An 18,016-nucleotide genomic window follows, 5' to 3' on the forward strand; every position below is an offset into this window, starting at 1 on the left:
TTTTACAACAAAGAACATAATGTGATAATTGTTCATTAATATAGCCTCCATAGTGTGTGTTTTAATTTAGTAAAAAGGGTGGGACATTTAACGGCAGGAGAACTGAAGAACATCTTACTTGTATGACCTTTGGCCTGTTTAGTGGTGTAGATGTGTGTGTAGAGGAAGATCTAGGTTAAACTGGTTCATCCTGCCAACTGTGTGTAAATATACTATACTTACATGGCCAGGGGACCATCTCAAAACCGCTTTCTTCTTTATGCAGCCAGATAAGAAGGTAAAACTATAAAATCCAGGCTAACATTATGTAAAACACTTGACTGGTTGGTAATTTATTTTACAATAAAGAGGAAAGGAATATTTCATCTACATATTTCAGTATCACTTATTTGCATCGGACATCAAACTGACAACGCAGAGAAAAATAGGTGAGGAATCTTTGTTACTGGGGACTTTAATTTCATCAAGGAGGGGGTGACAGTTTGGCCTTTTGAGAATTATGGGGATAATCTCAAAGTGTGTTTGTTAGATTTGACTCTATTACACAAAAGAAGAACAAAAAACATACATTAATGCCTCGCAAGTTGACTTCTTGTGAACAAAAGAACAGGTTCCCTAGTCGCAACTTGCAGGGTGTATTTTATTTTAGATCGTGTTCAGTATATTATGTGTAATCTTTCGACTGATCATAACAAAAGATACATTGTATGGATCAACGAGACCAGTACCTTGTTTAAATTGATTTAAATATCTGTCTCGGCTTGTTATGTGAATTGTAATGAATAATCTGAAGAAGATTGTTTGCAGGAACATATTACTCAGATATTTTAAAAATTTGTCTGTATAGGGATTATTTACATAAAGATTCACAAAGCCAAAGACTTTATAACCGAGAAACTATTTTGTATGAAATTCAAGCGTCTTATAGACATTTTTTAACAATTATAACAGAAGAAATGTTTTTAACATTTTGGTCTATAAATCAAAGATCCAAGTCCTCATTTTGATATATAGTTGACTCAGGTTCTTTTTCATGGAAATGGTGACTCCTTTAATCAGGGAATTTGACTTAATCATTAAATTTTGTTGAGTTGTTTTCAGAATATCAAAGATGTAGACTATTTTAAACTCTATAAATGTATATAAAGTTTAATTGTATAAAATAGAAATGAATATAATATGTTTCCTGGAGTTTTTTTTAATTAGAAAATCTCTCTGAAGACAAATATCCACTTCTGGATGAAATCTTTTTAAAAAAATCACAAATATATTAGTTACAATGTGATTTTCATTTATATCCACGGATGTTCCATAATCTATATCATTCAAACATTCCTCGAACCTGGAAAATCTTCAGAAGCTTTGAACGACCTCATTTAACCTTTTGCCTGGGATGACACTTGACCCCTATGACTATGATGGTGGTGATTACTAGACCAACAGTAATAGGTGCTAAGAATTCATTCCCATCAAATTTCCATTTAACTCAATTGTCATGCTAACAAGTCATTGCATTATTCAATAACATCAATTCACGGTGAAAAACTGGGATCAATTTTTTTTTGTCCCTTTTACCAGCTAAAGGCAATCTGATGTGCTTTTAATATGATCACAGTTTCCTGTTTAAAACGAACATTTATAAGTACACATGGTTATTTATTAACCAGGGAATGCAATTTTGGTTTAAAGCTAAATATGTGGTTAAATGTTATAAATTACTTGAGTCACAATTAAAGTACTGTTTAGAAATGTACGACCTACTTAGAGCATTAAGTTACCGTGTTAAAAAATCATTTACTTATTCTTTTACATTTCTTGTCAAGAACTTGGTGAATCCAAATTATTCCATACAGCTAATTTTTAAAACTGAACAGAGTTCATCAGAGCTGGTGTTTTATAAGAATTGTTAACTTGAGTAAAGGGACTTTGAATGACTTGCTAATGCAGACCAGTAAAGTATCATTGTTTTTCATAGAAAATTGGGGAAAATATGTGAGAGTTGTGAAGAAGTATAATGATGAATATTTCTCTTCATGGTGTCCAATTAGACAGGAAGTGTGCTCAATTTACGATGATCTGACATATATGGAGACAAGTGGTCGGTGCGTCGTGTACTCACGCGCTACAATTATTACAAAAAACACTCGAAATAAGTGGAAACTAGAATCTGGTGCTCCCGTCTTCTGTTAAACATTCACACATGGCTGAAAATTCTTTTTGTCTGATATTAAAATATATATAATGAATAAATACAATCGTATAGCTATTAATGCTGACATGTTTTACTCCTTCCCTTTCTCCCCTTTTCTGTGTTTCTCCCCTTTTCTGTGTTTCTCCCCTTTTCTGTGACACAAGCTACCTTCATGGTCTTGTAGTTTGAACTATATTTCATGGTGTGCAATTATCTTTTCCCTTCAATTTCTTCGATTTTTCTTGATAGTGTCTTTATATAGATGCTGACGAAGTATGTTAGATGTAATGGTAGCAGAACTGTTATAATGGTCTTCCTTGGAGCTTTGGCCACCTGAGCATGAAGATTGTAATATATGTTAACACTATGTTTCCTATCCATCACTGTGTTTACCCCGCTTGGAATGAAATTAACCTGTCTGTCCTCACTTTGGCTTATTTATCAACAGATTGATAATGTGTAGCAATAATGAATGAAAAGGAGAACAAAAGAAATAAGTGTGGATAGTCAGAAATTTAACATCACAGTGATTCTAACTTAATTAACATAAAACTTTGTTCTCAAGATGACAGCAATCGATTTCTTGAAAAATTAAACAGGAATTAAATATGTCTTAAAAATAAAGCATTTAAATCTTTTAAAAAATAATGGAGATCAACTCAAATCTTTTACTAAAAACTATGTATGTAATTTAGGGTTCATGTGGTTGATGATGATGGAAGCCAGATCAAAGTTAACAACTGAAATCCTGTAAATGTTCACAACCATGTGCCCAATTAGATACGACTATAGGTAGATTATAGTGAACTACTAATGCTAAACTAAACCACATTACCCCTAGGCTGACATATGACCTGGAACAACCAGAATTCTGGGATAGGATGGAAAGGCACTCCAGTCAAATCATTAGGCTGTACTCTCAACACAGAAACACAATGTCAATATTTATTATAAAGTACTGAGTTACTTGGGAATAATTACCACACATTTGGAGATTGTTGGGAGGACTGTTTAATGTCTATGATTGTTTTATATTTAGTCCTAATCATATTTAAACACTTTTATTGGTGCCTTTCTAAAGTACTGTCGGACCTTGATGGAAAGTCATGTTATATTTCTCCACAGTATCTAATGTTACAGTCAGATTGATCAAACTACTTAATGTTGTAGGTAGGTGGATGTTTAGGAATTGATGTAATTCTTAAAACACTAGCTAAGATCATAATTGTTTTACATCATTATTCATAAAAGACATATGTACAATTATTGGGGCCATTCAAGGACATTTATAATACCCTTGCTGCCAACTCAATTAAAAGCTTAACCTCAGGTGAAGAGTGACTGTAAACAGTTGGATGGTCTCTATAGTGGCCATTGTAAGTAGTTCTGTACTATATGTGGGATTGAGTTTTAAAGTTCAAAGGTTACATTAATGATTGATACTCCAGAACTATAAAAGCTCAAAGGTTACTCCAAAAAGCGATATTGAACTATAAAAGGTCAAAGGTTATACCAAATGCTGATATTGAACTATAAAAGGTCAAAGGTTATACCAAATGCTGATATTGAACTATAAAAGGTCAAAGTTTATACCAAATGCTGATATTGAACTATAAAAGGTCAAAGTATACCAAATGCTGATATTGAACGATAAAAGGTCAAAGGTTATACCAAATGCTGATATTGAACTATAAAAGGTGAAAGGTTACACCAAAAATTGATATTGAACTTCAAAAGGTCAAAGGTCTCGCCAATAGCTAACTTTTTACTATAAAAGGTCAAAATGGATCACAATTTTGTATTTATGTCAAATGTAATGTTGGGGCCATTCAAGGGCAAGTGTATTAAGGAATTAATATGTAGATAAACAAGAACAGGATCAATGTGCTCGAGTAGGTAGTAGTTTGTTTCTTTGACCATATTTGGACCATCTTTTTAGTCAGCCCATGTATTTTGACCTGTCAATGTAGAAGTTTTGAAAATAATCAATATTTTGTTGGTGTCTTGTATACTTTAAGTATGAGAAAATATGTTGCCATCAAAGTTGGGACCTGACTTTAGTTATCCTTTGTATTAATCATCTATTTAAGTTTATATCCATACAAATTGTGTCATCAAATTGTCTTCAAAGTCTTTTGATCTCGGAACATTTATGGTTTGTTAGGAATTATTACAAAATATATCAACAGGCTGTTTTTACACTGCTCTAAACTTCCAATGAGACTTCAGATCAAAACTTGTATTGAATCAGGATAAAAGTCGCTCCTCAGATGTCTACTGATGTTGGTAAAACAAGGACATTGGACTTGTGTATTGTACTGGTTAAAGCTTGACTATAGGGAAATTCTGCAACATGGCAGGGTTTTTATCGTGTAAGTTTCTATATGATACTGTGGGGCCCTAGATTTCATTGGGAATGTTTTGTGTTTGTGTTACACGAAACTGCATGGCTTACACGCATGTTAACAAACTGCGTTACAGAGAGGGTCTGGTATTTTATCAATTAATTGAAAAGTGCCCTCTTATCTGGCATAGGAGGAAGTTTCGGATGCTGAATGTATCCCCATGTTTTCTGTATATGTTGTAAGTCAGACAGTACCTATATCTCTATACTTCCTCTCAGATTCATATAGTGGTGTTCTCACTATGGAAAGCTATGTGGAAGGACCATTTTTATAAACAACAAGACTTAAAATTTGTCTATGGAGAGATGTTTATAAATGGGAATGCTCACTTGGGAGGACTATAGCATTGGTATCTGTGTTGAGATACTTATTTCTGATAGACTTGGAGTCTGCCATGACATCTACCAAAGTGTGGCCCCAGTGGTATAAACAAGGTAGGTATATATCATATAGTCATGTACTAAGTTAACTCTGGAATATCAGTGGACCATGTATATATATACATTTCAAATCCACTTGGGTTAGTTTCAGTACAGTTATGGCAGCTTGTTCCACAACTGTTGATATTGAGAATTGGCTTCTGTTGGATTTCTCAAGTATTTTGACCCATATCTTTTTATCACCAATGGCAACTGCAAATGCTTTGTACCATTTTCTTCTTTTCATTCTGAGCTGCACTATAATTCTGTTGTTAAGAAATTTGTTTAATTATGATTTGAAACATCAAAATGTCAGACTTGGCTAGAGAGAATTTCCATCATCTCAATTGGTAGAGAGAAGGACTACAATCTTCAGTTGTGGGTTCGAGTACTAGGGAGGAAGCAGTTTGAGAAAGTGCCCGTTCATTGGCATGTTGTCATGTATTTTATTCGTGACATTGTTGTCCAAAGAAAAGGAAATAGGTCATAGTGGAAAACCAATGACTATAAGGGTATTTACTGACTCTAAAATTAAAAGGAAAGGAATATTAACTAATAGTCCTGAGTTCAAGTCCTATGGCAGAAGTGATTTGAGAATTTGATATTGGCACCAAACTTAGAGAGAAACATAAACTTTATAATCAACCTTTGAGTAATGTTTTAACAATGAGAGGACAGGATTGAAGGGAAGCTCAGGTCACAGTGTTCAACTGTAAGGAAGTACTTTATGGTTTGTTTTTGTTTAACGTCCTATTAACAGCCAGGGTCATTTAAGGACGTGCCAGGTTTTGGAGGTGGAGGAAAGCCGGAGTACCCGGAAAAAAACCACCGGCCTACGGTCAGTACCTGGCAACTTTATGGTTTATTTTGTTGAACATCCTATTAACAGCCAGGGTCATTTAAGGACGTGCCAGGTTTTGGAGGTGGAGGAAAGCCGGAGTACCCGGAAAAAAACCACCGGCCTACGGTCAGTACCTGGCAACTGCCCCACGTAGGTTTCGAACTCGTAATCCAGAGGTGGAGGCCTAGTGCTAGTGATAAAGTATCGGGACACCTTAACCACTCGGTTAAGGTGTCCGCAGCCCCTATGCTCCTAAGGAAGTACACCTTCTGGATTAATTGGTAGAGCTACGGAATATCAACATCAAACTGTTGGGTTAGAATCTTTTAACAATTGCAGGCACATTGAAAACTTCACATACAAATTGACAAGGATGTAGCTTAAAAAGACCAGACTAGGTGATTCGAACTCTGGTCGAGGATTGACAAGGATGTAGCTTAAAAAGACCAGTCTAGGTGATTCTAACTCTGGTCGAGGATTGACAAGGATGTAGCTTAAAAAGACCAGTCTAGGTGATTCTAACTCTGGTAGAGGATTGTAGTCAAATGACACGTCAGTTTTGGCCCTATGTTTGAAAACGACCTATGTCATATAATTATGTATTTCCAGTTGGAAGCATTGCATTGTCTTGAAATATATTGAGAGTACATTTAAAATTGGTATATTGATAGCTTTACATATCTCACACCCCACCCCTACATCTATATATACTCTAACCTGATAGTCATTGAACAGGAAGTGATCAAACAAATGAACGGCTTTTATGACAAGTATCCAGGTGAGAGAGGAGGTCGTTAGTGACAGGAGAGCCAGGTGGGGGACACAGGTACTTGACACACTTAGGTACATATATATGTTTGTGATATGGATTTGTGGGTTATGTACCTGCTTGTTCTAACAAATTCAGGTGGTTATTTATAAATGCACACACACAAAATAATACCAGGTACCCGTACTCACAGGTGTGTCAATCCATTTTAATAAGTATTTGACACTACTGACTGGAATTTTACAAACTGACTAGAAACAAGGCCCTGTGTTTAAGCATATCTTCAAATAATTCAATACAGTTTCAAAGTATTTGACTATTTCCAGTCATTGATATTGTGGCATTATAAAGAGGGTTTGGTGGCATAAAGAGGGAAACATATCATAGAACTGATGAGAAAGTGTTGGTGTTACATGTGGTGGAGAAAAAAACGGAATCAGGCTGAATACTGGATGTGACCAATACTATTTTGGCTGTTGGATAATAAACTGTCTGAGAACAGCCTTAAACAAACTTTGTCGTGTTGACTAACTGGTTCGGTTTCCATTAATGAAGTACCAGGCTAATTTGAGAACATCTGAACAACTAGATCGAAACAGAACAAAAATATTTGAAATTTTGTGAACTTTATCCAAATTCTTCAAATATATCTTCAATGAAAATGTAAAAGGACTTACAAGATAAGAAACATAAAAAAAAGCATTGAAGGATAATGATGTTTAAGATGATAAGAAGAATTATTTTTTTAAATTTGATAAAACTAAAAGTGTAAGCTGACAATACTCATTGATGAAATGCAAAGCAGAGAATATACTCATTGTATCAAAATACAGCCCTATCATTTTAATACATTGATAACTTTGGAAAATTTTTGTATTACACTCTAAAGCTTTGCAGATTGTACAAAAAATGTATAAATATACTTTAAATGTCTTGTAAAGAAAACTTATAACAGCTAGGGCATAATTAAAGAGAACTGAGCTTTTAAGGCTTGTTGATCAAGTTTAGCTTGAGCAAGTTTTACACTGAGGAAAAATTTACAGAATTAATGATATAGGGACGTCATGTTTACTGAGAATACTGAGTTTATCTTCATGTTCTACGGGAGGTGGAGTTTCGAGGAACTCTTTTATTTCATTATGTGTGTACCATTGTACGGCCAGTAGATTTAAAGGCCCCAGTGGATTATATAACAGCTTGATAATAAGAATAGTTAACAACTTAAGATAACTTACTGGTAAAAAGCCATAATCTATCACAAGAGTATTGATTCACGCTTAACTTAAGGAGTTATGCTACCTTGCTGTGAAACATATCGCTGCTGCTGAAGAGTTCCAATCACAAAAACATGAAAAATATGTTTTGATTTATGAATAGAAATTTAATTTGGGTTTAAACTATATGGCAGTAAAAACAAGTCTGAAAGGTATATAAAAAGTTTAAATTTTGTGATAATGATAAAAAAAAAAATATACAGGAAATGTATACATAATGATTAGATATAATGGAGTGGTCCCTGGAAGTAATTATGGCTTAATGTTCTTTTTATCATGAACCCCGGGTATTATTTTAATGCATTACATAACAGATTTGGTTTCTAATTCCAGGAACCTTTTTACATACATGTCTAAATGCACACTTAGGATGACATCTTGATTGCCCCGTTGAAACAAATTTTCTCACATTTTCAGGAATCATCTGCATTGCCCATTCAATCTAATCATCAATGAATAAACCATAAAATGGTCATTTAGCACATACAATGAACACAAAAACAGTGATTTACATTATTGTAATAAGGAAAATTAAGGTTGGTAATCGTTAACTGACAATTTGGTATATCACAATCCCTAGCTCAGGCTGACCTACTTTTAGTACATGACATACCACATGGGGTAGATGAACTCATGCCCCAAGTATTGAATTCTGGTTACAAGTTGTGTTGGTGAAATAGAGCCCTGACAAAATAAAGTGTGGAAAGACAGAAGGATTGAGGGATGGAAGGACAGACAGACACATTGTAAAACAATAATGGATTACTGATAATGTATTACTTCAGAAGTATTATACTGTAATCTCTGGCCATCCTTGGTAGTATTGATAGTGTATTATGTCAGAAGTATAATACTGTAATCTCTGGCCATCATTGGTAGTACTGACATTGTATTATGTCAGAAGTATTATACTGTAATCTCTGGCCGTCATTGGTAGTACTGACATTGTATTATGTCAGAAGTATTATACTGAAATCTCTGGCCATCATTGGTAGTACTGACGTTGTATTATGTCAGAAGTATTATACTGTAATCTCTGGCCATCGTTGGTACAAGTAAGTACTGACAGAGTATTATGTCAGAAGTATTATACTGTAATCTCTGGCCATCATTGGTAGTATTGACAGAGTATTATGTCAGAAGTATTATACTGTAATCTCTGGCCATCATTGGTAGTACTGACATTGTATTATGTCAGAAGTATTATACTGTAATCTCTGGCCATCATTGGTAGTACTGACATTGTATTATGTCAGAAGTATTACACAATAGTATCAGCTGGACACTAATGACTGAGTGGGAGACATCTATACATCTGTATACTTATATATATGGTTGGAGTATTTTGTATGATTCTACAATATTTCATACTGACACATTAAAATGTATTTGTTTGTTTGTTTGTTTGGTTTATAGCCCTGTCAACAACCAGGGTCATTTTGATGTGGGAGTCTCCTTGTAGTAGCTTGTGGCTACCTCATTGAACAACAAGCTTTTAACAACCAGGGTCATTTTAAAACAGTAGCTGATGCCTGCTTCATTGAATGACAAATGGAGACTTGCTGCATGTTATAAAGAATAGGGGGAAAGTGTGTCCCAATAACCACAACAGTAAATCTGAGGTGGTAATTATAGTAACATCTTGTTTCCTGTCTAGGGATCAGATCTGTGTCAAACCTGGTCTGTCTGCTCTACTGACTGAGCTTAGTAGCACACTACAATTTTGATGTGATGGGCCCTACTTCATTATTTTCTGTATTTAGATATTAACTGTGACTTATAACACATTTTTTTCAACCCTTCCAGTCCATTAAGCAAGGTCTCTGTATTTCATGTGTCCTAGAGTAACCTTGTGTTATTGAAAATTTACAGAATTTTTTTATAAGGAAAAACAATGGAATCATGTAAGGATTGTTATGCAGAAGTGACAGCATTTTTAACAGGTTAATCTTAATCGCTCTACAATGGAAGTATTTCTCATATTTTTATATAGAAGTAACAGACTAAAACTAAATTTCACTTTATCTCCATTAAACATAAAATCAGTTCACATCTTTGAGTCTGTTTTGCCGAATCTTTAAGTTTTGAGACATGAAATATATCTTTCAGCATTTCTTTTAAAGAACTTGATTGTTGAATTAGCCTTGAAAACTTGAGCGAGGTCAAGCTAAGCTGTTCACAAAGGTTATTAATGCTTTGGTTTTGCATGAAATTTTGTTGTTGATAAAGTTCTGGATTGTATCATTCTGTTTGAGAGGAAATTCTCCTGTGGTTAATGAACTGTAATGGTGGTTTTTTATTCGGCTGCTTTAGATCTGTGTATGATACCGGTAGTCATTAACTATTTCTCAACCTTGGCCAATCAAAATTAATGAAAGATTTTGTTAATGAGCCTAATTAAATAAATTTCATTTAATATATTGATCTAGAGTAAATTTGTTTCAAAACATTTATGTCATTATGAAATACAATGCAGTATTTCATCCTACTGTCGAGTTTTGGCAAGGATAAGAGAAACAACAGTATTTACACTAGTACTGTTGATAGAAACAACAGTATTTACACTAGTACTGTTGATAGAAACAACAGTATTTACACTAGTACTGTTGATAGAAACAACATTATTTACACTAGTACTGTTGATAGAAACAACAGTATTTACACTAAAACTGTTAATAGGTAAATCATCTTACCTGTCCATTTCTTGACCAGTACTCTTGACCTTGATTTGACCTTGGGATATCTTGACTGTTGGCCCGACTTGGCAAGTCTGATGCTCCAGATCTTGTGGTCATCCTCTGTCCTTTGGTATTCTATTTTTAATCTGCAGTAAGATATAAAAAAGTCAAATTTGACATCCTGTTGGGATCCTTTTAATGAACAATCTACTGCATATAGAAAAAAAAAAGAAATTAATTAATTAATTTTTAACAAAAAAATTGAATTTTCAGATTAATTTCCGTTAAAATTATTTTAAAAAAAACCAGCAAATAAAAACAAAAACAAAACCATTGATTTAACTGACATAACTTTGGGATATCTCTAAATTTCAAAATCATTTTTGTGTTTAACGTTGTTTGGTTTGTTTTATAGAGCAGAATGTCACCAATCTATTAAGTTTCCTTGAGAAAAAAAAAAACGAAAAAAATAATCCAGAAAATGTGAGGATCTCCAGACATTCTGGTGTAATTCTTCATTTCAGAGTTATAAAATAAGATGGAAGTAATTCATTCTCAACGACCATTCCTCGTGTTTGTGACAAATGTATTCATGTGGATCAGAAATGAATTAATCTGTAACAGTGTGTTTTTAGCCATCGCCGCAAGTCAAAAAAGGGAAAGAAAAAAATTGGAAAATTCTTGAGGGAAGCCAAAAAAAACATTGGATAAATATAAGAAAATATATAATTTGAAGCCTGTTCTGGTGACGGTAGTTATGTAGAGTGGACTGCTTTATTTTAGATCTATAATAAGAAGCCATACAGAAGTGCGCTGTTGAAATTAAACAAACACCTGGAAATGGTGTGTGTTTACCTGTGGAGTAAGTGTGTGTAAGCCACGTGTTTACCTAGCCTGTGAGTCTATCGGGAGGACAGGTAGTCCACTGTAGCTCCTGTCTGTAATACCGTGGCTGGCTACAATTCTACCTCCATGTGTTGACATACCATTTACAAACAAATTCAACTATAGCAAGTCAAAGGTCAACCTTTACGGCCCGATATCTTATATTGGTGTTGAACTGTGTAATTTGGTTGGGAAGTACAATCTAGAGAGGAAGGAGGACATATGTGTGACCATTTTTCACCAGTGAATCGGTTGGATATTCGTGGTCATTTATTTGGGATTAAATCACTTCGACTTCCTCAAATGGTTTGTATTGATGTGGGCTGTTCTGACTATATGATATGTGTACAGTGTTGGATCTGTAAATTGGAAGGGTCATCTCGAGGTCAGTTAGTGCTTATGTGTTATGTATAAGGCTATTACATGGCTTTTAAGTAAATAACAGATTTATTACACTCAGCCATGGAGTAACCAGTCCAAGTGAGGACTCTGTGTTAGATCTCATTTTATAACTTATCTGGCAGAAAGACTGATTATCAACTAAATTGTGTACGTGTGTCGAATCTACTGAAAAAAACCCATAAACCCTGTACCTTTCTAACATTAATTATACTGACGAGGCTTTCAAACAAACAAAAAAATTGAAATAATTCTAATGAATCCGTTTTGAGGATAATTTATATTTCATATTATATATAAACTAGAAATGTCAGAGATTATCATGATTACACTGGAGTCCATTATCCCATAAATGCTTGTTGGCTATACTGTCTTTATCAAACCTATTGCCACAATTGTACAGTAAAACCTTATTATACTGCCACCATTATACAGTAAAACTCTGTTATACTGCCACAATTATACAGTAAAACCTTGTTATACTGCCACCATTGTACAGTAAAGCCTTGTTATACTGCCACCATTATACAGTAAAACCTTGTTATACTGCCACCATTGTACAGTAAAACATTGTTATACTGCCACCATTGTACAGTAAAACCTTGTTATACTGCCACCATTGAACAGTAAAACCTTGTTATACTGTCACCATTGTACAGTAAAACCTTGTTATACTGCCACCATTGAACAGTAAAACCTTGTTATACTGCCACCATTGAACAGTAAAACCTTGTTATACTGTCACCATTGTACAGTAAAACCTTGTTATACTGCCACCATTGAACAGTAAAACCTTGTTATACTGCCACCATTGTAATTGAGCGATTTCAATATATAAACAATACGTGTGGGGATAATCTTCTCGATCGATCCTCTTTCACTTGTAGTTCAAGATTACGCAAATTGATATCAAAATAATACCTGTGGGAGAAATTTTCGGGGACAAAAGGAGTCCGCATAATTAGCGTAAATTTCAATGTTAACAGTATAACGATCTGACGTATGACCATCCCCATTTTATACTGTGGATTCCTAAAAGATTTTTTACCTAGATTTTATCACATACAAGACATTCTATAATCTTCCTAAAATGTATATGTATGGCTTATTCCAATCAGTGCTTCCAATTACTAGGAGAGCTCTCCGCCACCACAGTGCGGGTTTCCTTATCAGTCTTTGAAATCGAAATCACCAGGATACTGGTCAGTGTCCTGCTGTTTGGTAAAAGGTAGAACCCATCAGTCAGTATTAAAACGACTTGATAATGGATGGCCCTACCTGATGGTGTAACAATTTAATTTCCCTAACTCTATGTGAAATTACACATACAGACATTGACAGTATAGCTTTAGTGTTATTACTCTCTAGTTATCATTCTGAAAAGTCTGTGTTCTGTGTGTCGACTGCAAAAAATAGATTTACATGGAATAGGATTACTTCTTATTCTCATGATAGTGTTTCATCATATTTATAAAATCACCAAGTTTATTAAATGTGATGCTGTGAAATGTTGCAAAAGTGACAATTAAAAAAGAAAAAACTGCACTTCTAAAAATTTAGTAACTATACTTTCACTATACCTATTGAAAAACATAAGCAAAAATCTCAATGAAATGAGGTTTTTTTGGCCAAAGTGTCTTGTCTTTTTTTGATATTATTTGTATGTCAAGTTTTGGGTAGCTTTTGAGGAGATGGAAACCAGGTGTCAGATATTCAAGTTGTTAAATTCTTTCATCTTAATAGTTACAACATTAATTAAAATCATGGAATATTTCTAAAAGGATTTAATTGTGTAATAACTGAAAAAGCTACTTCAACTTTAATAGCATGCCACACTTATGTAATGGTTAGAAAAAATTGAAATATCAAATTCTTGTATCGTATATGTTTTTGGAAAATGTTCAAATTGAAATGAAAATCAAAGTTATGCAATTTTTTATTTAGCATTGGAGATGTGAAAGTATATATTATACATTTATAACTCCTTTCATCCCAATAGCCTCAGAATTGGTCCTTTTCTAAAGATATTAAAAAGATCAAATGTTACACCAACAAGATAAAAAAAATGAAATATGTGTAGAAAATATATTGAAATATACACTGTTGAAGTTGTAGAGTATCAGCTGTGGATCTTTGATTTCAGACATGGACTAATGGAGTGATGGATACATATCCATAGTTGTCGGGGTCCAAATCCTTAAAGACATACTTGGCATTGCACAAGATACATAAAAACGAGATTGATTTGATAAAATAAGACATTCCAAGCTGTTTTTGTCTTCCTGTTGTAGTCACATAGCTTACAAGCATCTCTTTGACTTAACCACCTGGATCTCCAAAGTGCTTAAAGGGTAAAGGTTGGAAAAATATATTGTGTTAATATGAGATCAGGCATGGTATTATTTGTATTAGTAAGGGAATATGAAGTGTAGACATTTGATACAGGTTTCATTATCGTAAATGTACCTGTATAAACTCAGGTTTCATTATCGTAAATGTACCTGTATAAACTCACCCGAAAATAATCTTGAAATTAAAAAAAAGGTTTAGTTACCTTTTATAGATTGGTTGTCAGAAGTTATTCACAAAACAACATATTTTATCTGTAATCATTATGTTTTTGTTTATCATTTGTTCTTTGATTTCATTGGTTCATGTTCATAGATCTCTAATATCACAGTTTTATAATCCTTCGTTAAATCCGGGAGGTTGTTATACAGAATCTTAGTGTTGAAGATGGAATTTTATAGAAATATGACTTAATGAAAGAGTATAGAACATCTTAGTTTGGCCCTTCCACTGACCAGTTATAATTGTGAAGTTAGTCCCCTACTGGTGAAACAGTGTCACTAAGGTTTCCTCTCCGACTGTCTTGTAGGATTGGCTTGGAGGTACAATGTATGTACAGGTATGTATATGTACATCATAAACACCAAAGTTTGTCAGTCTTCTAACGGCTTCATTCCTTGAGGGATTTTGATAAAACTCTGGACAATGATAAAGAACCATAATATCTCAGGAAAAGTGCGAGTTTTAGGGATTTTTGGTAAAGGTCAGAGTCACTGTTGTACTAATTTTAACAGGGGCTGGTAGGGGACATGCTAAAGCAATACCCAATATGCTAAATCATAGAACGGGTTTCTCTAAAGACTGGGACCCTATGATGTTTCTGTGTGGATGTACCACAAAAAATATCAAGTGTCTGTTGAATTCTTTGGCCATTAAAGCTAATGATAAGTTGGTACTTTTGGATATTTGATTTTACACATTCATAAAACTGAAGAAGTATTTTTGCTCTTTGATGGGTATACATCCTTAAGCTCCTTGGTAGGTACAACCTACCTCCTTGGTAGGTGTACTAGCTCCTTGGTAGGTACATCCTGGCCCCTTGGTAGGTACATCCTGGCCCCTTGGTAGGTACATACTAGCTCCTTGGTAGGTACATACTAGCTCCTTGGTAGGTACATCCTAGCTCCTTGGTAGGTACATCCTGGCCCCTTGGTAGGTACATCCTAGCCCCTTGGTAGGTACATCCTAGCCCCTTGGTAGGTACATCCTACCTCCTTGGTAGGTACATACTAGCCCCTTGGTAGGTACATCCTAGCCCCTTGGTAGGTACATACTAGCCCCTTGGGAGGTACATCCTAGCCCCTTGGTAGGTACATACTAGCCCCTTGGTAGGTACATCCTAGCCCCTTGGTAGGTACATCCTAGATCCTTGGTAGGTACATCCTAGCCCCTTGGTAGGTACTTACTAGCTCCTTTGTAGGTACATCCTACCTCCTTGGTAGGTACATACTAGCCCCTTGGTAGGTACATCCTAGCCCCTTGGTAGGTACATACTAGCTCCTTGGTAGGTATCCTAGCTCCTTGGTAGGTACATCCTAGCTCCTTGGAGGGTACATCCTACCTTCTTGGTAGGTACATCCTAGCCCCTTGGTAGGTACATACTAGCCCCTTGGTAGGTACATCCTAGCCCCTTGGTAGGTACATACTTGCCCCTTGGTAGGTACATCCTAGCCCCTTGGTAGGTACATCCTAGCTCCTTTGTAGGTACATACTAGCCCCTTGGTAGGTACATCCTAGATCCTTGGTAGGTACATACTAGCCCCTTGGTAGGTACATCCTAGCCCCTTGGTAGGTACATCCTAGCCCCTTGGTAGGTACATACTAGCCCCTTGGTAGGTACATACTAGCCCCTTGGTAGGTACATACTTGCCCCTTGGTAGGTACATACTAGCCCCTTTGTAGGTACATACTAGCTCTTTGTAGGTACATACTAGCTCCTTGGTAGGTACATCCTAGCCCCTTGGTAGGTACATCCTAGCTCCTTGGTAGGTACATACTAGCCCCTTGGAGGGTACATCCTAGATCCTTGGTAGGTACATCCTGGCCCCTTGGTAGGTACATCCTGGCCCCTTGGTAGGTACATCCTAGCTCCTTGGTAGGTACATCCTAGCTCCTTTGTAGGTACATCCTAGCTCCTTGGTAGGTACATCCTAGCCCCTTGGTAGGTACATCCTAGCCCCTTGGTAGGTACATCCTAGCTCCTTGGTAGGTACATACTAGCCCCTTGGTAGGTACATACTAGCCCCTTGGTAGGTACATCCTAGATCCTTGGTAGGTACATCCTGGCTCCTTGGTAGGTACATCCTGGCTCCTTGGTAGGTACATCCTAGCTCCTTGGTAGGTACATACTAGCCCCTTGGTAGGTACATCCTAGCCCCTTGGTAGGTACATACTAGCACCTTGGTAGGTACATACTAGCCCCTTGGTAGGTACATCCTAGCCCCTTGGTAGGTACATCCTAGCTGTCATTTCAAATTTCACACACACTTAAAGGTTCTTTTTTTAAATTACAAATGTGTTTAAAAAAATGTAGTGTGAAATTCAAAACAAGATTCTCAGAATGCTTTATGAATAAATGTTGAGTACTTAGGAGTATATACATAGACATCCATGACTCTGCATGTTTTGTTAGACAATTATTGTTCAATTCATTTTGTCTACCACGTAGAAAAAACCAACAAATAGCTTTATCAATATAATTTGCTTTGAATGGTTTCTACTGTTGTATAGAGAACAATGAACATTAATTTGAAAGGCTTAAGGCAGCATATATAGCACTCTCTTTACTGGTTTGGTAACAGAAGAGTTCCAACTGACATGAACAAGGACACCCTGAGCTGATCGAGAATCTAGAGCAGGCAGAAAGTATGGTATAGACAAAAATTGATGGAAAGAAACCTTTGGCATTGTTCTGAACACTTAAAAAAGCTTACATTAAAAGCTGGTGAGAGATGGTTATCATCCTTACCCTGTTCACAAAGTATCTTTATGTAGTGGTTATGTTAATGAGTTGATGGAATCCAACCTATGAATAATTTAGGTATACTATGGGTGTTGTACAAGTAATATAGACAAGGAAAAAGAAGCTTTTGGTAAATTCAGTTGTTGTTGGTTTTTTGTTTTTTGTTTTTTTGCTCTCTCTATCTCTCTGTACATGCAGAAGTCAAGTTTAAAAAGGAAAGGAAGTTGTCATTGCAGAAGTTTAAGTTTAAGGAAATAAAAAAATGTGTCATTGTCTCTGTTCAGCTTTGAATTGAACTTCATTTGAAGTTAGGTTAAATGTAATTGAGTCAAGAATTAAGGATTTTGAACACTTCTGATTTTGACCAGCAGAGAAATAACTGTCAAAAAGCAAGCAAGTGAGTATAGCAACCCAGTGTTCGATTGACTCTACGCCAAAAATAATGAAAGCATCATAGAGCTATTTCTAGGACTCCGCGGTGATGCTAGAGGCCAGAAGTATTGAAATCCAAAAGGAAAGAACACAAGAAATCTAAATCGCCCAAACAAGTTGTAGTCACCACGTCATTTCCCCGAGTCTACTTGGGATACCTTATAATGATCAAGGTTTTCAGAATAAAAATGCTTTGTTTGTCGATGTTTAAAGGAACTAATCCTGCCAGTGACAGACTATAAAGGGTATCTACTGGCCTAATCATATTGTTCTAACTCTACAATTTACGGTGTTGTTACGTTCCTTTAATCCCGGAGGGCTATTTCCGTTGAAGTGTATATCATATGTTATTGACTGTTGTATATTGAGGCAAGTCGTGAAAGGAAATCTATATTTACGTTATAAACCAGTC

General features: G+C 35.4%; 1 protein-coding gene across 5 annotated transcripts in view; it reads left to right on the forward strand.

The window, feature by feature from the left end:
- LOC117339336 (nuclear hormone receptor HR96-like) overlaps positions 1 to 18,016 on the forward strand; it is a 202,863-nt gene that overhangs the window by 91,926 nt on the left and 92,921 nt on the right. Inside the window, exon 1 of one of the 5 annotated variants that reach the window (XM_033900875.1) lies at positions 11,469 to 11,768. The exons of the other annotated variants lie outside the window; for them this stretch is intronic. Coding sequence (XP_033756766.1) covers positions 11,685 to 11,768 — 84 coding nt within the window. The 5' untranslated portion in view covers positions 11,469 to 11,684. Of the gene's footprint in view, positions 1 to 11,468; positions 11,769 to 18,016 lie in introns of those variants that run through there. 5 annotated transcript variants of the gene reach the window in all.

This window comes from Pecten maximus, chromosome 12 (assembly GCF_902652985.1).
Source record: "Pecten maximus chromosome 12, xPecMax1.1, whole genome shotgun sequence".
NCBI lineage: Eukaryota > Metazoa > Mollusca > Bivalvia > Pectinida > Pectinidae > Pecten > Pecten maximus.